General features: G+C 41.5%; 1 protein-coding gene across 8 annotated transcripts in view; it reads left to right on the top strand.

The window, feature by feature from the left end:
- The window catches only part of LOC122564798 (regulator of G protein signaling 3), a 289256-nt gene that overhangs the window by 169484 nt on the left and 92939 nt on the right, over nt 1–26833 (top strand). For all 8 annotated transcript variants that reach the window (XM_043720037.2, XM_043720031.2, XM_043720035.2 and 5 more), the window contains 2 exons: nt 185–296; nt 19638–19678. In XM_043720037.2, the coding sequence (XP_043575972.2) occupies nt 185–296; nt 19638–19678 (153 nt within the window). The remainder of the gene's footprint in view (nt 1–184; nt 297–19637; nt 19679–26833) is intronic.

Below are 26833 nucleotides of genomic sequence, written 5' to 3'. Positions count from 1 at the left end.
AATGCAATCATTGAGGTTATTAAAAAAATAGTTATATTTATTGAAAATAGCTTTTGCAGGTTATTTCAAAGGAGTTCAGTGTTTTATACTCCTTAGCAATGTGGCATGAGTTAACTTTCTTTTTAAATTATATGGCCATCAATACCCAATTCAAATATTAAATCGATCTTTGTGTCTTCCACAGGTCTGCATTTTCATCTATACTGACTTAATGCTTTTGACCAAGGAGGACGAGCAGGGTCACTGTAGTGTTCTACAAAATCCTCTTTTCCTTAAGAATATGGAGCTAGAGGAAGGTGAGAATGTCCTGCAAGACATTTAAGGAAGCACTAAATATTTTACAGCTGATACACAGAAGTGACAAATAATCCCTTATGCCATAAATCTGCTCTCCAGATGCTGATTTTCTCCCTTTTCACTGATACACTGACATCTATGGCATATCATTTGTCTTTGTATCAGTCAACCTTTGAGGCCTTGAAAAATCCCTTGAAAATCAAAGGGAAAATAAGTTGTATGCTATGCATATGTGGTTATCTTCTTTGTCATTCACCATGTGGGCTTTGCTCTGTGGGTTTGTCTTAAATTCCTGTGCCCTTTTATAACACAGCCCAGTTTTCTTCATCTCGAGCACCCATTTATAAGGTGGTAGTAATTAAAACATCCATTTGTGGGGTAAAGAATAGAGTTTGGCAAGCTTTGACTGAAAAGGGAGATCAAACTATGCACCACATATATGCCAATACACATGTGTCTGAGAAATAAGGTGGTCTTGTATACCAAACTGATTTATAGACTGTGATCAATGGTAACTAACTGTTCAATATTTAATTAAATCTATGATTTAGTGAAATCCAGTTATTTAGTTTTGGTGCGCAGTAGGGCCTCCCTCCCATCCTCCTCCTCTAACCTAATTTTAAAGTCCACAGGTAAGCTACTCAGTGTTCTTGTTTTCAGAGACGAGGTGTAGAGTAATGGCAGCGCAGGCAGTGGAATGTTCCTCCTGCCGGATGTTTGAGGTAGGGGTGACCACCGATACTCCTGCCGACTTCATCTGCAGGAAATGCAGTCAGATCCTGCTCCTCACAGAACGAGTTAGGGAACTGGAACTGGAGTTGGATGAACTGAGGATTATTCGAGAGGCTGAGAGGGTGATAGATAGAAGCTACAGGGACATAGCTACGCCAGAGAACAGAGGTAGCTGGGTAACAGTTAGAGGTGGGAAGGGGAGGAAGCAGGCAGTGCAGGGATCCCTTGTGGTAGTCCCCCTAACCAATAAGTATACCGCTTTGGATACTGTTGGGGTAGCAGGGGTAAGCTGCAGTGACCGGGTCTGTGGCGCGAGGTCTGGCTCTGAGACTCAGAAGGGAAAGGGGGAGAGGAGGAGAGCGCTAGTTATAGGAGACTCTTTAGTTAGAGGGACGGACAGGCGGTTCTGTGGACATGGGCGAGACTTTCGGATGGTTTGTTGCCTCCCGGGTGCCAGGGTCCGAGACGTCTCGGACCGTGTCTTCAGAATCCTTAAGGGGGAGGGTGTGCAGCCAGAAGTCGTGGTGCACGTTGGCACCAACGACATAGGTAGGAGGAGGGGTGGGGAGGTCATTCAAGAGCTCGGAGTTAGGCTGGAAGCTAAAAGCTAGGACAGACAGAGTCGTCATCTCTGGGTTGTTGCCGGTGCCACGTGACAGTGAGGCAAGGAATAGGGAGAGTGCGCAGTTGAACACGTGGCTGCAAGGATGGTGTAGGAGGGAGGGCTTCAGGTATTTGGGCAATTGGACTGCATTCTGGGGAAGGTGGGACCTGTACAAGCAGGACAGGTTGCACCTGAACCAGAAGGGCACCAATATCCTGGGGGGGTAGGTTTGCTAGCACTCTTCGGGAGGTTTAAACTAATTTGGCAGGGGGATGGGATCCGGACTTGTAGTCCAGCAAGTAGGCTAGCTGTTTGTCAGGATGTCCAAGAATGTAGGGAGGCTGTGAAGAAGGTAGCACAGACAGGGAATACTTGCGGACACAGAGATGGGTTCAAGTGCGTATACTTCAACGCAAGGAGTATCAGAAATAAGGTGGGTGAACTTAAGGCGTGGATCGGTACCTGGGAATACGATGTTGTGGCCATCACGGAAACGTGGATAGAAGATGGACAGGAATGGTTGTTGGAGGTTCCTGGTTACAGATGTTTCAGTAAGATTAGGGAGGGTGGTAAAAAAGGAGGGGGGGGGGTGGCGTTGCTAATTAGAAATGGTATAACGGCTGCAGAAAGGCAGTTCAAGGGGGATCTGCCTTTGGAGGTAGTATGGGCTGAAGTCAGAAATAGGAAAGGTGCAGTCACTTGTTGGGTGTTTATTATAGGCCCCCCAATAGCAGCAGAGATGTGGAGAAACAGATTGGGAAACAGATTTTGGAAAGGTGCAGAAGCCACAGGGTAGTAGTCATGGGCAATTTCAACTTCCCAAATATTGATTGGAAGCTCTTTAGATCAAGTAGATTGGATGGGGCGGTGTTTGCGCAGTGTGTCCAGGAAGCTTTTCTAACTCCGTATGTAGATTGTCCGACCAGAGGGGAGGCCATATTGGATTTGGTACTCGGTAATGAACCGGGACAAGTGATGGGCTTGTTAGTGGGTGAACATTTTGGTGATGGTGACCACAATTCTGTGACTTTCACCTTGGTTATGGAGAGAGATAGGTGCGTGCAACAGGGTAGGTTTTACAATTGGGGGAAGGGTAAATACGATGCTGTAAGACAGGATCTGAGGAGCATAAGTTGGGAGCATAGGCTGTCAGGGAAGGATGTCGTGGAAATGTGGAACTTTTTCAAGGAACAGATACGACGTGTCCTTGATATGTATGTACCTGTCAGGCAGGAAAGAAATGGTCGTGTGAGGGAACCTTGGTTGACGAGGGAGGTTGAATGTCTTGTAAGGAGGAAGAAGGAGGCTTACATAAGGTTGAGGAAACAAGGTTCAGACAGAGCGTTGGAGGGATACAGGATAGCCAGAAGGGAGCTGAAGAAAGGGATTAGGAGAGCTAAGAGAGGGCATGAAAAATCTTTGGCCGGTAGGATCAAGGGTAACCCCAAGGCATTTTATGCGTATGTGAGAAACATGAGAATGACGAGAACGAGGGTAGGTCCGATCAAGGACAGTAGAGGGAGACTGTGTATTGAGTCGGAAGAGATAGGAGAGGTCTTGAATGAGTACTTTTCTTCAGTATTTACGAACGAGAGGGACTGTATTGTTGAAGAGGAGAGTGTGAAACGGACTGGTAAGCTAGAGAAGATACTTGTTAGGAAGGAAGATGTGTTGGACATTTTGAACAACTTGAGGATAGACAAGTCCCCCGGGCCTGACGGGATATATCCTAGGATTATGTGGGAAGCAAGAGAGGAAATTGCAGTACCGTTGGCAATGATCTTTTCGTCTTCACTGTCAACGGGGGTGGTACCAGGGGACTGGAGAGTGGCGAATGTTGTGCCCCTGTTCAAAAAAGGGAATGGGGATAATCCCAGGAATTACAGGCCAGTTAGTCTTACTTCGGTAGGCAAAGTAATGGAAAGGGTACTGAGGAATAGGATTTATGAGTATCTGGAAAGACACTGCTTGATTAGGGACAGCCAGCACGGATTTGTGAAGGGTAGGTCTTGCCTTATAAGTCTTATTGAATTCTTTGAGGAGGTGACCAAGCATGTGGATGAGGGTAGAGCAGTGGATGTAGTATACGTGGATTTTAGTAAGGCATTTGATAAGGTTCCCCATGGTAGGCTTATGCGGAAAGTCAGGAGGCATGGGATAGAGGGAAATTTGGCCAATTGGATAGAAAACTGGCTAACCGGTCGAATTCAGAGAGTGGTGGTAGATGGCAAATATTCAGCCTGGAGCCCAGTTACAAGTGGAGTTCCGCAGGGATCAGTTCTGGGTCCTCTGCTGTTTGTAATTTTTATTAATGACTTGGATGAGGGAGTCGAAGGGTGGGTCAGTACATTTGCAGATGATACGAAGATTGATGGAGTTGTGGATAGTGAGGAGGGCTGTTGTCGGCTGCAAAGAGACTTAGATATGATGCAGAGCTTGGCTGAGGAGTGGCAGATGGAGTTCAACCCTGCCAAGTGTGAGTTTGTCCATTTTGGAAAGACAAATAAGAATGCGGAATACAGGGCTAACGGTAGGGTTCTTAGTGAGGTGGAGGAACAGGGGGATCTTGGGGTCTATGTTCATAGATCTTTGAAAGTTGCTACTCAGGTGGATAGAGCTTGTAAGAAGGCCTATGGTGTATTAGCGTTTATTAGCAGAGGGATTGAATTCAAGAGTCGTGAAGTGATGTTGCAACTGTACAGGACTTTGGTTAGGCCACATTTGGAGTACTGTGTGCAGTTTTGGTTGCCTCACTTTAGGAAAGATGTGGAAACTTTGGAGAGGGTGCAGAGAAGATTTACCAGGATGTTGCCTGGAATGGAGAATAGGTCGTACGAGGATAGGTTGAGAGTGCTAGGCCTTTTCTCGTTGGAACGGCGAAGGATGAGGGGTGACTTGATAGAGGTTTATAAGATGATCAGAGGAATAGATAGAGTAGACAGTCAGAAACTTTTTCCCCGGGTGCAACAGAGTGTTACAAGGGGACATAAATTTAAGGTGAAGGGTGGAAGGTATAGGGGAGATGTCAGGGGTGGGTTCTTTACCCAGAGAGTGGTGGGGGCATGGAATGCACTGCCTGTGGGAGTGGTCGAGTCAGAATCTTTGGTGACCTTTAAGCGGCAATTGGATAGGTACATGGATCGGTGCTTAATCTAGGACAAATGTTCGGCACAACATCGTGGGCCGAAGGGCCTGTTCTGTGCTGTATTGTTCTATGTTCTATGATCTAAAAGAAGGTAAAGCTCTTTAATTCTTGACCTGACTTGTTTATTTGATGCTTTTAAATATTTAAAAATTCTTCCAGATTAGCAAAGTAAATGCAGTAACAGGATCATCTAATCTCTGGAAAAACATTTCAGATTTTAGCTTCATGGAGCTCTGGCTTTGTCTGTTCATGTACTGTCTGCATAGCATGTACGGTGTACAGATATAATTGCATTGTGTAAATTTGTACCAACTATTGCACCTCCCAGCAAGAAGTAGTTAAGAAGTAAAAGTGTTGGGTTTCTGACACCATCTCTGAATCATTCTGACATTGAAAGATTCAAATTGGATAGAATTAGAATTTGTGGTTCAATCTTGAATTAGAATGTAACCTTTTCCAAGTTGATCTAATCAAATAATTCTCTGACATCACCAGACTTAAATTGGATTTATTAAATCCCAGGGAGGAATCACATTTGGACTTTTCACATGTCATTGCAAATAAAAAGTCCAAGCAATTTATAAGTACTCTGTGCTGACAATTGGAAAATCCCTTCATGCTTGCTGTGAAGGAGTTGCCAGTTTTCTCACCAGTATTTCTCAGCCTTCCCTGCTCTCTTTAAACTTGGCTGGCTAGAGGGACAGTTGAGAAATTTATATCTTTGTACATCTTTTCCACAAAATGAACATTCTGCTTTAGCAGCAGCAATAGTGGAGATTCTTAGTTGAAATCTACCATTAAAATTTGTAATATCTCAAATGAATGCAATATTTGAGTGTAATGTACTGACTAAACTATTTCTGCCATATTTATTTCTGTCCTCAAAAATAAAGTAGTAACTATTTTATGTGACTTTTAAAAACTTATATGAAACAATTTGACATCCCACAAATATACAATTAACTTTTAAGGGCAACTGAGGTGTATAACGTAGTTTATGAAGCTTGCAACACAGTTACATTTCATTCATTAAGGTGGAAGGTGTTACTTTTTTTTGACACTTAGTCTCAGTGTGAAATGCTCAATGTATTTTATTTCCTGTGATAGCAATGTGGGGTATTTCAACAATGTACCATCAGAAGAAGTATAGAATCATTGGTCTAATTTCTGGATTTCCATATTATTCTGTGCATCCACATAATTTAAGAGACTGCTGTCAGTTCAGTGCATGAATGATGGCAGATGCTGTTAGTTTGCCATATTGTCATTGTAACATCTACAGAACAGTGTGACCAAGTATTTATCAAATTCATTTTTGAAACATATTTCAACACTTATTGAGTAGTGTATTCATACCACATATTTATGTTTTAGAAAAGGTCTCTTTTGGCCAATCACATTAAACCACCTTGTCAAGGGGAGTTAGGGATGGGCAATAAATACTGGCCCAGCCAACTGTAGTGAATGTAATGAGTTCCCTGATTGAGGCTGTTAATCTGGTCCAAACAGGATGCCCTAGCTGACAGACAAAAACTGAAGTATCAGACATCTTTTCACTTTGACAGCTGGCTCTGACTGAGCTGGATCAGATTTAAGAACTTCCCACATGTAAATAAAGGGTGACTTGGTGACACAATAGCAGCCTCTGTGGTGTTACTTCACACTTATGTGCTTAGCCATTAACAGCTACTATCAAAGTGACTGTGTCTGCCCCTTTGAATTTCTGAGTGAGGCAGTTGACTGTGTGAAATGGTTGCCTTCCCCTGACAGTTCTACCCTATGGAAGGACTGTCAGAATGCAGTTATGTTTCCACATTTATGAAGGAACACAGTGCAAGATCTGCTATCAGAAATATTGAAGACATTTTTCATAAACCAAAGGGCTGCACTACCAATCTGCATTGGATTGCAGCTCAGAAAATCTGGTTTCTAGTCTCAAACAGTACGTCTGAGATTGGGTGAATTGCCCTGCTTCTGTGATGAAACAGCTCTTCTGAGCTCAACAGCCTGATTCTTCTGCTAAATGAAACTGAAACCTGATTCTTCTGAGCAGATCTCAAACTAAATGATCAGTGTTCCTTTTTTATATATGTCATAAACTCAGCAGCATTGCATTTAATTAGTTGACATCACATGTATCCCAGAGAAAGTGAGGACTGCAGACGCTGGAAATCAGAGTTGTGTGTGGTGCTGGAAAAGCACAGCAGGTCAGGCAGCATCCGAGGAGCTGGAGAGTCGACATTTTGGGCATAAGCCCGAAACGTCGATTCTCCTGCTCCTCTGATCACATGTCTCCTGCACCTGCACTAAGAAATATGCTTTTTAAAAATTAAGGGTATAGGTCACTTAATTTAAAAAAACTTCTCAGAACTGAAAACAAAGTCCATTTGCCTCAACTTTAAAAATTGAAATTTCCAAATAATGGTATTAAATATGTATCATTACCATAGCATGACATTTGGTATTTAGATTGCTCCAGAAATGTAACAAGGCAACAACATCTTTCAAATAGTCAGTGATTTTCCTGAAGTGGAAGCCACTGTGAATGACCCACAAGCCTATGGATGTGGGAGCACAGCAGAAGATGCCGATTAGAATCCTACATGACTACTAGATAGTTTGCCAGATGAATCTAAAATTGAACAAAAATAACTGATACAGATGAAGATGCCTGAAGTCAAGGGGACACGAATGATTTGTTGGATTATTTTGAACCATTTTGCAAACTTCTTATCTGATTTATCATCACTGTGAACTTTTACACAAATTCATTGCCAGGGACATTCAGTGGTATTGGGGTACAGAATTCAAAGCAGCTTTCACTTGAGTCAAGCAACCAGAAATGACAGTGTCATTGCTGAATTACTGTGATGACAATAATCATCTTACATTGCATTGAGGTTCTAGTGAGACAGGGCTGGAAGCAACCCATATGCAGCAAGGATAACTAGTTGTATTTGCACTCAGGACATTAATACAAATGGAAAAATGCTATTGTCAGATTGAAAAAAGTACCTGACTATTGTCTTTGATTGTGAGCACTTTAATCGATACCTATTTGGCAGAGACAAACTGACCGTGGACTATGACCCCAAACCACTCAAAGCATCTACTTCAACTACTTCTTTCTGTTTCAAAGTTTCTCTAAAGAACGTCACTTCGCTTACAGGTATAGTTTCTTGACATGACATGCAAGCATGGGAAATCGATGTAGGTTGCTAATGTGCTGTTAAGAACAATACTCCCTATGGAAAAAAAGTTGAGCTTAAAGCATATTATGAAAACTTCATGATTCAATGAGAAACACGTTTTAGTAGTCATCAAGCCAGCAGATTGAACCTGTAAGGTAAGAGTCTTGTTTCAATCAAACAAAAAACGCAACAAGATGAAAGTCTCCACATACTGCAAGAAGTAGTAATGAAAAAGTGGCTTGAAAACATCAATAACATATTTTTGCTTGAGAAGAGTACTGGAGCTCCAGAGGGCCACTGTTTCCGAGCAACCAAAATGGAGCAGCAGATGTTTCCATGGAAACACTAGTGTCATGGGAATTGCTTAGAAAAGAAACAGCATCCAAGGAATGGGCAGGTACCAGAACAACCAGTGACATCTCTCTCGCATACCATTTGAGTTTTGCCTGAATTAAAGACTGTGTGTGTGTGTGTGTGTGTGTGTGTGTGTGTGTGTGTGTGTGTGTGTGTGTGTGTGTGTGTGTGTGTGTAATGCATACACAGAGATTAATAAAAGTGGAATTGACTTGAGTTAAAACATTGTTTTGTTAATGAATAATACTGTTTTTTGTTACCATGTGTTCTATATTGAGTAATTTGTGTAACTTATAACTTCAAATTATAGTATATGCAATTTTTGTCCTTTATTTAAAAGGAAATGAGTGGAAGAATGCAGTTGTACTTGATGTGCTGGCTGTGTTGCTGCAGTTGGACACCATCTACTTCTGTTGCAAGTGCCTTTATAAGCAGCCTGTGGCTGCAATTAAAACACATCATTTGAAACAAAGGAGACTCTGAAGAAGGCATCAAGGGATTAGGGGAGAAGGAATACCTTTCAGGACCAGAAAGAGAGTGGACAACATAGCTCACTTGCACACTAGCAGTTTATTTTATGTATGTAAATGTTTTCCTGACATGTTTTCTTAAAATAAGTAATTTTCTTACTAAAACTCTTCAACAAGGCTAAGTCTTCACAATCATAAACCATTGGACAGCCAAACAAAAAAGAAGTTATTTCTCTTTGTCTGTCTTTTTTGTTCCTCTTCTATTCATTGAATAAATTATATTAAGAGTGTTAAAGAGGTTTCCTTTTAAGTATTTCTGCTACAGAAGTGTGTCTGTGGACAGGCTTTTCTGGCTATGTACGTATATTTTCTTCAAAACAATTGAGAAAATGCTGGAAATCCTATCAACCCAGAAGAATCTTCCCTTCCAGGGCCTTAAATTTATGTTAATATCATCTGGGAGGATGATGATGTGGGTAGGGGTAGTGCATGAGGAAAGCTGTTCAATTGTTGTTGGGTTCACGTTTGCCTACCCAACATCAGTTTTTCTAGAGAAAAAAACAGGTTTAATATCAAGTCAAAAAAAGCCTCCAATAATCAAAGAATAGCCCTTGAGGGAAAAAAAGCATTGTTTTGATTCTTGCCTATGATTTAGCTTTATGCTGTTTTCTACACTGGTGCAGCTATGCGACTATAAGTTGTTGTTTTAAATTTCTGCACTTTCTCCAGGGCCTGACATCCTTATTAAAGGGTATTGTCTGGAATTGAAGACAATCTTCCAGTTGAAGCCTATTTTCACTTTTTAAAATAAAACGGTGTATGAACTCAAGTGAAGCAGCATCTCATCAAAGATTCCCTGACTTACTTTTGAGGAGATGAAGTGTAGGTCCAAATGACACAATTATCCATTTCCTGTTATAAGGGGATGCTTTTGTCGTACTCTACGTCATGCTAATGATGCCACCTAAATTTGAAGACTGGCCATAAAGTTACATGATGAAGCAATCGCATGCAGATATCAATTTATTACAATAAGTACTCCCATTATCAATTTTTTTCAAATGACAAGAAAATAGCAGTTTTCATTTTTGTATGGTGATGCAAATTATTTCAAAGAATACAGAAGACCATACTTTTATAACAGCCTGTCTTATATTCCCAGTATTTGTCATTCTTCAAGCTTCAAATAGAGACCACTCTAACTAGATCATTTTCCATTTTGTTCAGGAATACCTATAACCATATGTTGCCTGTAACTGATATTTCTACACATGATCCTTCTGACCATGTGTCTGAGTTGGTGGTTGGAATAATTGACCGGTCAGTCTAGTGTGGGTACAGTGGTGAATGTGTGTGTGGAGCTGTCTTTCTTGCCATTAAAAGAAATGTCTTAAAAGGAGTAAGTCCCTTATGACTTCACGCCTATAACCTGGGCCTGTTTTGCTGTTGAGTTTAAAAAAAAAATGTTGGCTTAATGCACGAAGGCTTGGACTTTTTAAAACTCATAATTTGCATAAAGTCCTTAAGTTCCATTAATACACTTTATTTACAGTTGAAATATAAGAAGATTTGTCGTCATATTTAAATGTATAAAGGGGTATCTTTAACTATGAACAAAATTGTAATCTCCCACTGCATCATTTCAGTTTAATTCAGTATTTCAGTGGAACTTTAGTTTCTTTAGCTAATAAGTGCCCTTTAACTTGTGGAAAGCAATATCACATTTCCATCTTACATGCCTATGAAATACTTTAAGATACTTTGAAATTCATTAAATAAATGTATTTGAACAGGCCAAATTTATACCATGAGAATTTTAAATGACTGGCTGTACTTATTGTGTCTTTCTCTGCTTTTTCACTTTCTATGAGAACCTGGCACTGTCTATGGAATTGATGATAAAATGCAGAGTAATTTAATTAGTCCTCTTTTTGGTAAGAAAGGCTTGAAGTACCGCACAAATTAAATGAGCCATCTCATGTTGTTTAATCTTGCTTAACTATTGTGATGCACTGTTGTATATTTTAAAATGATCCTTCACCCAGTCCAAATGACTTCTTCAAAATTATATACAAAAAAGGCATTTCTTTTCAAATGATATCCTCTCTCCGCACATTTCCTGTGGTTACCTTCAGTTTTGCAACAACTGCCACTGTGCAGTGAGGTTTACAATTGGCCTGGTTCGAGCCTCTATTTCACAAATGCTGTCTACAGCAAACTGGATTAGACCATAAGATGAAGTCAACAAAGATCCGACACACAAGTTACATTTAGTCTATGATGCTTTCCTCATTCTCAAAGGAATGAGCACTGAAGTATTCACTTTTTGCCAAAACCTTTTCAGTATATTAAGTAGTGGAGGAAGACTGATTATAAACAACATCTACATAGTACCAAAGATATTTTTAAACTTTATTTATAATTGTACTTTCTGTGTTGTAAATGCTGCTGTTTAAATGCTGTCTTCAATATATGTTTACTTTTAAGTCACTATTCAATGATGTGGAACCCAGTACATCAGAGTAAAAAGAAATGACACGGTTGAAGCATTTGCAACTATCTTCAGCCAGAAATGCTGAATGGCTTCCTCCTGGTTTCCTCACCATCACAAAAGCCAATCTTCAGCTAATTGCAACTATTCTTTGTGATGTCAAGGAGTAGTTGGAAGCATTGAATACTGCAAGAGCTACAGTGCTTGACAGTATAACAGTTGAAGTACTTCGATATTGTGTTCCAGAATTAAAAGTGCCCCTAGCCAAGCTGTTCTAGCACAGGGACAACATTGGCTCTGCTGACAGATATCCTGTCCACAAGAAGCAAGACAAGTCATTTCCCAGTCCAGTACTGTTCATGTTCCAGTGTCAGCCAAGTTTTTCATTCACTCTTGGGGTAGCGGGTGCCACTGGCTAGGCCAGCATTAATTTTCTCTCCCTGGTTGTCCTTGAAAAGGTGATGGTAAGCTGTCTTCTTCAATCTCTACAGTCCATGTGCTACAGGTAGATCAACAATGCTGTTAAGGAAAGATTTCCAAGGTTTTGACCCAACAACATTGAAGGGATAGGTTGTAAGTTTGCTCGCTGAGCTGGTAGATTTGTTCTCAGATGTTTCATCACCATGCTAGGTGACATCATCAGTGAGCCTCCGGTGAAGAACTGATTAGATTAGATTACTTGTAATGTGGAAACAGGCCCTTCAGCCCAACAAGTCCACACCGACCCTCCGAAGAGCAACTCACCCAGACCCATTCCCCTACATTTACCCCTTCACCTAACACTAAGGCAATTTAGTATAGCCAATTCACCTAACCTGCACATTTTTGAACTGTGGGAGGAAACCGGAGCACCCGGAGGAAACCCACACAGTCACGGGGAGAATGTGCAAGCTCACACAGACAGTCGCCTGAGGCGGGAATTGAACCTGGGTCTCTGGTGCAGTGAGGCAGCAGTGATGTTCTGTTTTGTTTGCTAGTTACGTGTCTTGGCCTGTTGTGGTAGGAGATATTACTTCTGGTTATTTTTCTGACAGGTTGGTAAATGGGGTCCAATCGATGTATGTGTTAATAGTTTCAGTTTGAATGCCAGGCCTCTAGGAATTCCCATGTGTGTCTTTGTTTAGCCTGTCCCAGGATGAATGAGTGTCCCAGCTGAAGGTGTCTGTATGTATGAATACTAGTGATAGCTGGTCATGTCTTTTGGTGGTTAGTTGGTGCTCATGTATCCTGATGGCTAGTTTCCTGGCCGTCTGTCTGATATAATGTTTGTTGCAGTCCTTGCAGGATATTTTGTATATGATGTTTATTCTGCTGGTTGTTGGTATGGGGTCCTTTAAATTCATCAGGAGCTGTTTCATTGTGGTGGTTTCTGAGCTACCATGATGTAAGGTATAGACAGGATAGATTGAGTGAATCCTTAGAGTATAAAGGCAGTAGGAATATACTTAAGTAGGAAATCAAAAGGGCAAAAAGAGGACATGATATAGCTTTGGCAAATAGAATTAAGGAGAATCCAAAGGGTTTTTACAAATATATTAAGGACAAAAGGGTAACTAGGGAGAGAATAGGGCCCCTCAAAGATCAGCAAGGCGGCCTTTGTGTGGAGCTGCAGAAGATGGGGGAGATACTAAATGAGTATTTTGCATCAGTATTTACTGTGGAAAAGGATATGGAAGATATAGAATGTAGGGAAATAGATGGTGACACCTTGCTCCTCTGTAATATGTAAATTTTGCAAGTGCTGGATGTCTTGAAATGCATAAAGGTGGATAAATCCCCAGGACCTGATCAGGTGCACCCCTAGAACTCTGTGGGAAGCTAGAGAAGTGATTGCTGGGCCTCTTGCTGAGATATTTGTAGCATCGATGGTCACAGGTGAGGTGCTGGAGGTTGGCTAACGTGGTGCCACTGTTTGAGAAGGCTGGTAAAGACAAGCCAGGGAGCTATAAGCCAGGGAGCTATAAGCCAGTGAGCCTGATGTCAGTGGTGGAAGGGAATCCTGAGGGACAGGATGTACATTTTTTTTGGAAAGGCAAGGACTGATTAGGGATAGTCAACATGGCTTTGTGTGTGGGAAATCATGTCTCACAAACTTGATTGAGTTTTTTGAAGAAGTGACAAAGAGGATTGATGAGGGCTGAGCAGTGGTCATGATCTACATAGACTTCAGTAAGGCTTCCGACAAGGTTCCCCATGGGAGACTGGTTAGCAAGGTTAGATCTGACTGAATACAGGGAGAACTAGCCATTTGGATACAGAACTGGCTCAAAGGTAGAAGACAGAGGGTGATGATGGAGGTTGTTTTTCAGACTGTGACCAGTGGCGTGCCACAAGGATTGGTGCTCGGCTCGCTACTTTTTGTCATTTACATAAATGATTTGGATGCAAGCATAAGAGGTACAGTTAGTAAGTTTGCAGGTGACACCAAAATTGGAGGTGTAGTGGACAGCGAAGAGGGTTACCTCAGATTACAACAGGATCTGGACCAGATGGGCCAATGGGCTGAGAAGTGGCAGATGGCGTTTAATTCAGATAAATGAGGTGCTGCATTTTGGGAAAGCAAATCTTAGCAGGATTTAGACATTTAATGCTAAGTCCTAGGGAGTGTTGCTGAACAAAGAGACCTTGGAGTGCAAGTTCATAGCTCCTTGAAAGTAGAGTCACAGGTAAATAGGATAGTGAAGAAGGCGTTTGGTATGCTTTCTTTTATTGGTCAGAGTATTGAGTACAGGAGTTAGGAGGTCATGTTGCGGCTGTGCAGGACATTGGTTAGGCCACTGTTGGAATATTGCGTGCAATTCTGGTCTCCTTCCTATCGCATAGATGTTGTGAAACTTGAAATCAGAAAAGATTTACAAGGATGTTGCCAGGGTTGGAGGATTTGAGCTATAGGGAGAGGATGAATAGGCTAGGGCTGTTTTCCCTGGAGCGTCGGAGGTTTAGGGGTGACCTTATAGAGGTTTACAAAATAATGAGGGGCATGGATAGGATAAATAGACAAAGTCTTTTCCCTGGGGTCAGGGAGTCCAGAACTAGAGGACATAGGTTTAGGGTGAGAGGGGATAGATATAAAAGAGACCTAAGGGACAACTTTTTCACACAGAAGGTGGTACATGTATGGAATGAGCTGCCAGAGGAAGTGGCGGAGGCTGCTACAATTGCGACATTTAAAAGGCATTTGAATGGGTATAAGTATAGGAAGGGTTTGGAGAGATATTGGCCGGGTGCTGGCAGGTGGGTTGGAATATCTGGTCGACATGGGCGGGTTGGACCGAAGGGTCTGTTTCCATGCTGTACATCTATATGCCTCCGGGCTGGAGTAGTCTGGTCGTCATCTCCGAGATGTTTTTAACGTATGTAGTGTGGCTGGAGTCTCTGAGCATGTTGTATCTTCTTGTTTAGGTCTGATGTGTAGGAATTGGCAGACTGCGCTTATTAGGTACCCATTGTTCCTGAATGTATTGTATAGGTGTTTTTTTCTTGGCTTTCCGTAGTTCCTTGGTGCTACAGTGTGTTGTGACTTGTTTAAATAATGTCCTGATACCGCTCCGTTTGTGGGTGTTGGGATGGTTGCTCCTGTAGTTGAGTATCTGGTCTGTGTATGTGGCTTTCCTGTAAATGCTGGTCTGCAGCTCTCCATTGGCTTTTTGTTCTACTGTGATGTCTCTGAAGGGGAGTCTATTGTAGTCTTCCTCATTGGTGAACTTTATACCAGCAAGGTTGTTGCTTGTGTTTGTGGGTATCTTCTAATTTGTTGCGTTTCGTGGTAGCAAAGATGTCATCCACATAGCGGATCTATAGCTTGGGCTGGATTGTGGGAAGGGTGTTGGTTCTAACGTCTACATAATTGCTTCTGCTAAGAGTCCTGATATTGGTGATCCCACAGGCTTCCCATTGATTTGTTTGTAGATCTTGTCGTTGAATGTGAAGTGGGTCGTAAGGCACATGTCTACTAGTTTGAGGATGCTGTTCTTACTAATGGAGTTGGTGCTGTCAAGTGCTTGTGTATGTGGCTCATCTAGCAGTGAGGCCAGTGTTTCTTTGGCTAGGGTGATGTTTATTGATGTGAATAGGGCTGTCACATTGAAGGAAGCCATGACATCACCGTCCTCTACCTTGGTGTCTTTGATGTTAAGGAATTCCTGGATGGAGTGGCTTGAGTCTTCTACTAGGTGTTTCAGTTTGTGTTGCAGGTCTTTTGCTAGTCTGTATGTCAGTGTACATGGGTCTGATAGGGCCCCTTTGTTTATGTACCTTTTCGTAATCCGTAGAAACTGGGTGTGTTGGATCCGTTCAGGTTTGATTCTTTGAGCACAGAATTTTCTGAACTGCACCCAATACATTGAAAAAGCAAACACACTACTCGCAGATACAGATACCTACCAATAGGTGGCGATTGACCCGACTCCACAGCTAGAAAACCATATTACAGCATCCCTGATGAAATTAACAAGACAGATCTCCAAAGAATGACTGGAGAAAGAATGCCCCATCTTCCGCCTTGGGACCCTTCAACCACACAGCATTACCATAGAGCTCACTAGTTTCCAAATCTCCCTTCTTCTTCTCCCCCCCCCCCACATCTCCCAAATCCAACCCTCCAACTCCACACCACCCTCTTAACCTGTTCTACCTGTCCATTTTCCTTCCCATCTATCCGTTCCATTCTCCCCACTGACGTATCAAAATCAGCCCCACCTGCGTGTGTATGACCTTCCCGGCTACCCAACGTCACCCACCTATCTCAGCTCCCCTTTGTGCCCCCCCCCCCCCCCCCCCAAAATGAAGGGCTTATGCCCAAAATGCCAACTCTCTCGCTTCCCGGATGCTGACCTGCTATGTTTTTACAGCGCCATACTTTTCAACTCTCTCTGGTGTTGCTACTGTATGGAAGAACTTGGCTACAGTGTGGCACATTCTGGAGCACAAGTCTTCAGTTCTATTGCTGAATATTGTAAAACCCCGTAGCAGTTGCATTATCCAGTGCCTCCAACTGTTTCTTGATACTACATGGAGTAAATAAAATTTGCTTAGGACTGGCATCTATGATACTGGGAAACTCTGAAGGAGGCCAAGATGGATCAGAACTTCTGGCTGAAGATTGTTCAAATGGTTCAGCCTTATCTTTTCCACTGATGTGCTGGGTTCCCCCATCATTGAGGATGTGAATATTTGGGGAGTCGCCTCTGGCACATAATTGGCATCAACATTCTCAACTGGTTATTTTAGGACTGTCGAGCTTAGATCTGATTCATTGGTTGTGGTTTTACTTCTGTCACTTGCTGTTTGGCACACAAGTAGTTCTGTTTTGTAGCTTCTCCAGGTTGACACCTCATCTTTGGGTACGTTTGGTGTTGCTCCTGGCATGCCATTGTGCATTCTTCACTAAATTAAGGTTGATCTCCTTGTTTGATGGTAATGGTAGACTGGTGTATGGGATGAGCCATGAGACTCCTGATTGTATTTGAGTTGAATTCTCACGGATGGCCAGTCTTGATTTGCTCGGTCTGTTCGAAGAGGATCATTATTGATTAGCTAAGCTATTGTTGGTTTTGGACATTGAAATCCTCCACCCAAAGTACATTTGCACACTTGTCACCTTCAGCACTTCCTCCAACATTAGAGCATGGATTGATCAGCCTGGGGAGGACATGCAAGCTAATCACCAAGAAGTTTCTTTGCTCATATTTGACCTGATGCATGAGACTTCATGATGTCTGGAGGCAATGTTAAGGACTCCCATGGCAAGTTCCTTAAAACTATATACCATTTTACTGCCTCTTCTACTGCGTCTGGGACAGGACATATTTAGAAATGATGATGGTGGCATCTAGGATGAATCTGTAAGGTATGACTATGTCAGGTGGTTGTTTGACTAGCATGTGAGAATGTTTTTTCACTTTTGATATTAGCCCCAGACTCTTTGCAGTCAACAGGGTTTTTGCCATTGTTTCTGTTGTCTGGATCATTGCCCGATAGTTAGTCCAAATTTTCATTATTATTAGGACTTTCTAGCTTTTGTTACAACTGAATGGCTTGCTAGCCCATTTCTGAGACCAGTTAGATGTGAGTTGTATTGCTGTTTGTCTGTAGGTGCATGTAGGCGAGACCAGGCAAGGATGCAATTCCCTTCCCCAAAAGTGAGCCATGTGGGTTTTTCTGACTGTTTCATTAGACTAGACTGCTAATTCCAGAAACATTAAAAAAAAATTCAAATTCTACCATCTGCCACAGGATTCAAATCTGGAAACCCAGAACCATAACCTGTTCTCTGGATTAAAAGGTGAAAGTGAGGACTGCAGATGCTGGAGATCAGAGTAGAGAGAGTGGTGCTGGGAAAGCACAGCAGGTTAGGCAGCATCCAAAGAGCAGGAGAATCGAAATTTCAGGCAAGAGCCCTAGCCCTTCAGGAATGAGTCTTGAGCCGAAGGGGTAGAGGGATAAGTGAGGGGTGGGGGAGCGGGTAGTAAGCTGAGAGTGCCATAGATAGATGGAGGTGAGGGTAATGGTGATAAGTCTGCTCAGCCATCTCCTTCCCTCTAATTGGCAAAGTGATAGGAGGTGTCATTGGCAGTGATTTCAGTCAAAATGTTTATTTAGTATTCAGCCACTTGACTCTTTGATCTCATTGCAGCCTTTGTCTCAACTTAGGTACAAGAGTTGAATTCAAGAGATACAAGTTGAGAACAACAGCCTGTGAAATCAAGGAATCTTAGCTTAAAAAAACAGTCAGTAGGAACCACAAGAAAACTCCTCATTGGCTAGAATTATGTTTAGCATCAAGGAAACTGCTGATGTTTTCTGTAGGCCAATTATCTCAGCCCCTAGACTTTGTTCCAGGAACTCCACAGAGCTATGACATGTACCAACCAATATTCTGCTTCAGCAATGATCATTTTACTAGTGAATACACTTTGATGATTCCATAATGTTCAGTATCATCAGTTACTCTTCAGATGTTGAAAGTCTATATGCACCCACATCTAGCAAGAGCTGAACAGCATTTGGTTTGGGCTGATAAGTGACTAATCAAATTTATGCTTCTCAAGTACAAGACAATGGCCTTCTCCAACAAGATGGAATTTAACTATCTCCCCTCAGCATTCAACAACATTACTATTTCTGTTACACCTAGCATCTATTCTGGGGGAGATGGGAATGGTGGTTACATGGATAGACAAACATCATGTTTTTAATGTAGTTTTAAATTTTCAGAATAGTTACTTGAATTTGGCAGAAGTGCTTCTGTATGCCAAGTATTGGCTTTTCCAATCAGGTGGCAGCTTGTCGCAGCAATATCAACTTTTCCTTTGATCTTCTCGACCAACCATTGGAACGTGGAACTTGCACTCGTCCGAACCAAATGGTTGGAACATTGAGCGGGAACCACAGAAGTGCTTCCACTTTCTCCCATTGTTTTGGTTGGCATTATGTTAAGATATTGATTAGCAGAAATATATTTTCTGTCTCCTAACCAGTGTTTTATACAGTTCCAGCATCACCTCCCACTTCTTAAACTCTGTGTCTTAACTAGTAAAGTTACTTTATCACTTTATCCACCCATCCCACTGCCTTATGGAACTGATTGACATGTACACCAAGGTCTCTCTAATCTTCAGTGTTTCCCAGAATCCTCCCTTTCATCAAGTATTCCCTTGATGAAAATTTGAGGCAAATGAAATTCAGTCGGCCCATCTGACCACACTTTGTCAACTTTGAGATTGAGGAGTGCTTGAAAGTGAGAACATTTGCTATTCATGGAATGAGAATGAAGACCAAAGAGTCTGAGAGCCCTGACAAAGCTTCAAGAATAGGGAGCACCAAAAGAGAGACTCCTAACATTTTGATCATATGACACAACAATTTGTTTCAAGTTCGGGTTACGTGGTCAGGACATTTATGAACAATTGGACCAGTTTTTTTGGCTTTAAGTGTGGGAAAGATTATTAAGGAGTGGGCGTTTGGGCTAAGTCATGCAGTACAACAAGCCAAAAGAACAGGTTCGGTAGCATTGGTTATCTAAACTTTTATAACATTGTACAAAATAAAATGGAGACGTTATAATCAAGACTAATCATGGAAAAGTTAATGTATTCAAGATGTCAGTTAGTATTTTCTTTATAAATTTCCAGGACATAGATTAGCTATTTGTATCTTCAGTTAGCACTGTTCTTTTCTTTGGCTTAGCTGTTCCTGTGGCAGGATATTGTTTCTCGGTTACTGAGGAAATAGATAAGCTTTTTTCTCTTATTATGCCTCTATAAATCTTAGATGAACTTTTTTGTGTGTGCAACTTTACAAAGCAAAGTGTAATTCATTTTAAAAAGTACTAATATCCAAATTGCTTTAACAGGTGCAGCGGAAGACTTGCAGTTTTACGTAACGTATGCTGAGGTAGGTTTACATATTTTTCATGTTGTAAAGTTTTTTTTTGAATGTCAACAATTTGCAAGGTTGCTTTTTTTTTCTCTTTTAGTTGTCAATGTAACAAAAACAAAATTCAGACAATTTAATGTCCAGGTGAAGAGCCTTCAGACATTTCATTACAGGTAGTTTTGCTATAACGCATGTTTTGTCAGCGTAAATTGGCTATAATGCACTTGATGAATTATGGACGTTGTTTGGATAATGCGAACTTTCCACTGAATGGCTATAGCAATTTTCTATTAACGATCTTCTACAGCATAATTTTCTATAGTAGTTTTCATGTCACAATTTTCTATAGTACAAGATTGCAGAGGAACACAACTGTCATGCTATAGCAGAACATCCTGTACTTTAAAGGTGCTACATAAAATAAGCTGTTGTTTTAATGACTGATGTTTTCACTTTTTGAAAAAAATTACATGGATTAGGTGTCTTCAGTTGTTAACGGTTTTGTTTGATATTCAAAGTAACCTAGACAGACACATGCTGTGCTATTGTGAGTGTTTTATAGATTTAGTAATATCCTCTCACCACTAGTACTTTGGTTTAAATCAAACTCAGTTTGATAGTCTAGTAAATTGTAGGTGAAATTAATTTGGAAAGGCTGGAATTGATTGAGTGGATGTATGCTCCACAAAACAATCTGTCTTAAGTGAAAAATTTTTTACAAGTTCCTCTTAATTAAGAGGAAGCACAAGTTAAACTAGAAATGGAATATATGATGCAATACAGGTTGTTCTAGTATAATGCGTGTTTTGTTGATGCGGATTAGCTATAACGCACTTAACAAATAATGGATGATGTTTGGATAACACAAAATTTCTACTGAATAGGTAGAGTGATCTTCTACTGCGCAATTTTCTATAATGTGAGGTTGCAGAGGAAGGCAACTATCATGCTATACTTGAATGCCCTGTAGTCTCAATGACATGGTCTAAGAGTGGGATTAAGTGGCATTATTGAGAATAAGAAGATGGATTACCCTCCATCTGACAGAATCATTCCATGATGATTGATTGCATCTTTATGCCAAGTGCAAAAAAATGTCATTGCCAGCTTCTGAATGAATAAAGAGACATTTGCTCTTGCCAACATACAAAGTTGAAGTAGGAATCGACCAGACAAGACAAAGGTGGGTGTAAAGAATGTGCACATTTATGCTGCAACTTTCCTAATGGGAAGTTTGATGTCATATGCAAAAGTGAACTAACCTGCTTTAAATACCCCAGCCAATGTGTGTTCAAGGTCATTACTTTAATGGTCCAGGCATGAGTTATAATGCCCTTTGGAACGTGTGATACCCCATCACTTATGAAACTGATGAGTTGTCCAATCATGATAAAGGGGGCTTCTGCCACATGGATGATTCACTAGCATGCAGAGGCCTGTGAGATGTTGCAGAGATGTACAGCTGCTCCTTGAAAAGATTCACTTACAAAAGAATTGGGTATCTTCAATGCTACTAGCAGAACTGGAAATCAGTGCTTTGAGGTCTTACTGACAAGTTATGGATATTTGGATTCATCTTCTGGAGAGATGTATGCTTTCACACTTGTTCACAGGCATATCCAGATCCTGTGATTGAAGTAATGTCTCCTCCTTTGTACCATTCATCCCTTACCTCTAACCTCTTAATGCGTGGTGTCCTGCTCATCCTATGCTAGTTGCCTCTGCTCTGCAACTCCAGTGGCCTCAACTTCTGAGGGCTGAACCGCCAATTCTAGTTACACCCTTCCCTGGTGCTCAGGCAGAGTCCAACCAGCTTTGTCCACTGCTCCAAAGCAGTAACTAGTGCCAAGAAGGTGATGAACTCTTGTAGACCCTGTTATCGTTCTGCCAGATGGTGGCAGAAGCACTACTGGAAGATGTGACAATGACTGGGACTGCATCCATTCTGCAAAGCTGACAACTGCAGAGCTATACTACAGCCAAAGGCTGAATTCTGTTATTGTAGTTCGTCACAGCTTTAAAAGAGGCTGCCTTGCAACAATAATACATTGGGGCAGTCTTAATAGGGTAAGAAGGACTTCAACCACTGAGGTACAGGGAGCCTTTGTGGGGCTAGAGCATTTCCAGAGAAGGTACCCTTCTTTCTTTCTGTCTTTTTACGTAAAATGGTAAATTAGTGGGCGGGACTTTTTTTGTTCTGCCTATCCGCGGTCATGTACAGCAGAGCATTAATTACCCATTAAGGACATCAGTAGGCCGAAGGACAGCCAGGCTGCCTAATGCTTCACTTGACTATTGTATTAAGTTGTGGGTGGGCAGACCGTGGGCTAACCACAAGTTCTATTTTATGTGCCCCATTATCTCTTGCTGGTGGGCTATCGTGGTCTGTACTATTGTCCTAGAAAGTTGGGGAAATTAAGTAGGGGAGGAAGCACCCATAAATAGGTTGGCCTACTCTTGCCCACTACCAACCCATACAACAGAAGCTACAAAACTGGATGCTTGACGTACCTCTCTTCCATCACTGTTTAAATCCCATTGACTAACTTCTCAAGGGCTTCGTTGGCCCAAGCGTAGGAAAGCTCCCACAGCTAACAAATTTGGGCCTTGGCCTTTTACAGCTCCCCTGCCTGCAGACATGCTGCATTGATCTATCTGACCCACTGTGCACTTTGCTTCACCAAAATACTCAAGGAACATTTTACAATGTAATTACTTAAAAGAAGGTACAGTTTTGAAATAGCACTGCAGCCTCTCAGCGCCAGGGACCAGGGTTCAATTCGCGCCTCGGGCGACTGTCTGTCTGTGTGGAATTTGCACATTCTCCCCGTGTCTGTGTGGGTTTCCTCCGGGTTCTCCAGTTTCCTCCCACAATCCAAACATGTGCAGGACAGCTGAACTGGCCATGCTAAATTGTCCATAGTGTTAGGTGCATTAGTCAGGGGTAAATATAGGGTAGGGGAATGAGTCTGGGTGGGTTACTCTTCGGAAGGTCGGTGTGGACTTGTTGGGCTGAGGGCCTGTTTCCATACTGTACGGGATCTAAATCTAATCAAAGCAATGTAACCTGCAGGTAATAATAATGGTATTATTAAACAAGTTACACATACTTTGTATTTGAGCAGCTTTAATTGACTACCCAAAGCAGTGAAAAATGCACAGGGACTTATGTAAACACCAACATTAGAGAAACAGAATAGGCAATAATTTGTTCTTATTTAAGTATTTCGTAAGGAGCCCAAATAATATTTGACATATTTGGCTTTTAAAGACCTGTGACATGCTGTAGAAAGGCAGGTAAAGAATCAGGTACTGTGGGAGCATTCTTCCAGAAATGAATAAAGGCACATATCCATTCAGCAGTGAACTTTTGTACTTTGAAGTTGTTGATGTCCTGCCAAAACGTTCTGTTGGCTGCATGTTTTGGAGCTTTATTTGAGGACATGTATTTTGACTTTAGATAATTTTTAAAAATTGAAAAGCTCATACAATATTTCCACCAGGCAGTATGTTATGTAATTTGAAAATCTGTTTACCAAATTAGAGCTGTATTTTTGGATGTCATTTATGCACAATTTGATGATTAAGTCACAAAGTCCTGCATTTACTGGGCAGGACCATGAGATGACTAACTTGCATATGAGGATTTGCTGTAGGAGACAGAAATAAATGGACTTAACTTCTGTTGAAAGTTAAGGCTTTCTCTCCATCCCTTACTATATTCATTTCCCGACAGCAGGTTATTTTCCATAAACAGACTGAGGGGACGAAGTAGGGTGGCCATGAAAAGGAATGCAGGTATTTTGATGAAGTCAGCATGTACATTTTATGCTGCTTACTCACTTCATTATTTAAAGCATACAGCCAGTCCTGATTGTGTTGTTGAAATACGTCATGCTTGACCAGGATTGCAAAATTAAGAGATTAACATGACATCAAGCAAGCATGCACACCAAATGCTAGCCTACACCCTTTAAGACTTTGCCATAGGCATAAATGCTAACAGTCATTGTAAAAGTTCATCAATACTGTAAATGTTACTTGCTTTATGCAAGTACAGAAGCTGAGAAATGGGAGAAAAAACTCAAAGTGCAGGTCTGAGGTAATGTGAAAAACAAGAGAAATTAAATGATATAAGTGATTCAATTATAAACAATGGTGCAAAGTAAAATTAGATAGTAATGGGACAAATAAAGAAACACAAGATGGAGTTTAATTGGAAGTATTAAATTCATTGCTAAGTTTGGAGTGCTGCAAAGTGTCCCATTAACAACAGCAACTTGCATTCATGTACTGCTTCTAATGCAGTAAATGTCCCATAAGCTTCATAGGAGCATTGTGTGCTATTGGTATATGATATGATATAAGATATGATACTTAGCTGTATACAGAGATATTAGTGTAAATAAGCAAATGTTTGTCAAAGAAGTAGGCTTTATGGAGGGCTGTTGAAACTTTATTGCTGGAACAGCACAGCAGGTCAGGCAGCATCTAGGGAACAGGAGATTCGACGTTTCGGGCACAGGCCCTTCCTCAGGAATGAGCAGAGAGTGTTCAGCAGGAGAAGATAAAAGGTAGGGAGGAGGGACTTGGAGGAGGGGAGTTGGAAATGTGATAGGTGGAAAGAGGTCAAGGTGAGGGTGATAGGTCGGAGTAGGGTGGAGGCGGAGAGGTCAAGAAGAAGACTGCAGGTCAGGAAGGCGGTGCCGGGCTGGAAGGATCCGGCTGAGACAAGGTGGGGGGAGGGGGGATGAAGAAACTGGTGAAGTCCAAGTTCATCCCCTGCGGTTGGAGGGTTCCCAGTCGGAAGATAAGACGCTCCTCCTCCGACCGTCGGGTTGTTGTGGTTTGGCGGTGGATGAGTCCAATGACCTGCATATCCTCGGTGGAGTGGGAGGGGGAGTTGAAATGCTGTGCCACAGGTTGGTTGGGTTGGTTCGTCCGGGTGGCCCAGAGGTGCTCTCCTCCCTACCTTTTATCTTCTCCTGCTGAACACTCTCTGCTCATTCCTGAGGAAGGGCCTGTGCCCGAAACGTCGAATCTCCTGTTCCCTAGATGCTGCCTGACCTGCTGTGCTGTTCCAGCAATAAAGTTTCAACTTTGATCTCCAGCATCTGCAGACCTCACTTTCTCCTTTATGGAGGGCTATCAAGGTGCAACTCAAGGTAGAGCAACAGAGTTTTACAGCATAGGTAACTGAAGGCAAGGTCAGCAGTCGTGGAACAATCAAGATCAGGGATGCTGATTTTTTTTCTTTTAAAATTCAAGGAATACAAACATCTCATTGATTTGGAGGAGTTTGGAGTACAAAGGGCATCACTGTAGAATGAAATGAGTTATTTCAAGTGGGTACAAGGAGTAATCATGGTCTAAATAAGCTCTCATCCTGAAGATTGGGCTTGTTGCTTGTAAAACTAAAATGGGGAAGCAGGAGATTGTGAAATAAGTCAGCTGATCAGTCTTTTTGTTGAGTGGGTGAGCATGTCTGTACTTCAGAACCGTAGATGGAAATGTGTTGCTGGAAAAGCGCAGCAGGTCAGGCAGCATCTAGGGAACAGGAGAATCGACGTTTCGGGCATTAGCCCTTCTTCAGGCTAATGCCCGAAACGTCGATTCTCCTGTTCCCTAGATGCTGCCTGACCTGCTGCGCTTTTCCAGCAACAGATTTCCATCTCTGATCTCCAGCATCTGCAGACCTCACTTTCTCCTTCAGAATCGTAGCCTAAGTTTGATACCAAGTATTAGTATGTCTTGCTTTATCCCTGATTTTAGTCAACCTGGCACTGGGCCTGAGAGAAGAAATGGCACCATTAAAAGCACAAAAGAAGGTGATTGTGCCAAAATTGTAAGTTTGTCTGCAAACTAATGCTCCCTGCATAGATCTGGTGAGCTGACTGATGAAATGAACAAGGGACAGGAGTAGGCCGTTCGGCCCTACATCTTATTTCTGTGCTGTAAAATTAACAATGAAGAATGAGATCTATCTTAGCTGAATTTTGTTTGCACTCACCACTTGATGAGTCAGTTTTCCTCTGTGTTGAACAGAATTTGAAGGATACACGGAGGGTAGCTAGGATATAGAATGGTCTCTGGTTGATGACTTCAAGGGTAGCTCAGTAGTACCACTGCTGACTGAGTTCTAAGGGATATGGTTGCCAGTGTGGAGGCGGTGGGATAGTGAGAATGTCACAGTACCTATATTTCAGAATCACGTGCTTATCCTTTGCTGATAAATTCAAATCCCATCATGACAGCTGATGGCATTTAAATTGAGTTAATATATCTGGACTTAGTCTCAGTAATTTTGATCACAAAACCATTGTCAATGACCCATAAAAATACTTATCTAGTTTCCTGATGCTCTTTAAGGAAATAAGTCTGCTATCATAATCTGACCTGGCTAACATTCGACTCCAGACCCACAGCAAAGTGGTTGACTCATAATTTCCCTCTGAAATGACCTAACAGCACTATGGGTATGCAACAATTTAAGAAAATAGGTCACCACCACCTTCTCGAGCACAGTTAGGGATGGGCAGTAAATGTTGGTCTAGCCAGTGATACCCACATTCCATGAATTAACTTGTAAGAACCATACTCTAATGATCATTCTTGATAATGAAATCCATTTGCTATAACGGCAAGAATTTAATTATATAATCTTTAGAAAGACTAAGATATAAGCATACATGCAATCGTCATAAAATAAACACAATTGTGGGTTGTAATATTGCAATTTTAAATGTTACATTATTTTTACTTCTGTTTTACACCATGACAGTCAAAATTGTCACGGTTGAAAATGTGGCTTAGATATACTGGAACCTGCTTTATTTAGGTTACTTGCATCAGCCCTATTGCTTCCTGTGAAATTGAAAATTAGTTGTCATTGTGATTCAGTAATATTTAATACCAATATTGAAGTATGCTGTATTGCTCATTGTACTTCCATCTGCAGAATGTCCAGTTTATGTTTACAAAGGTAAAACCATTAAAATAGTTAAGTCTTAAAGCTGAGAAACCGGTTTTCTGTCTGACTGGTTGAGCCAGTATTTTTGCTGCAAACAAATATCTTACTCACTTCACTTACCTGTAAGTATATCCTTCTATTTCATTTCTACTTCATCACTTCTATTGTATCTCTTAAGTACATCAATACAGGAGAATAGGTTT

This window comes from Chiloscyllium plagiosum, unplaced genomic scaffold (genome assembly GCF_037043375.1).
Source record: "Chiloscyllium plagiosum isolate Xiang-an unplaced genomic scaffold, Cpla_swu_hap1 HiC_scaffold_21, whole genome shotgun sequence".
In the NCBI taxonomy this organism is placed as follows: domain Eukaryota; kingdom Metazoa; phylum Chordata; class Chondrichthyes; order Orectolobiformes; family Hemiscylliidae; genus Chiloscyllium; species Chiloscyllium plagiosum.
The sequence above is the reverse complement of the archived record's forward strand: the minus strand, read 5'-3'. Positions and strand labels throughout refer to the sequence as shown.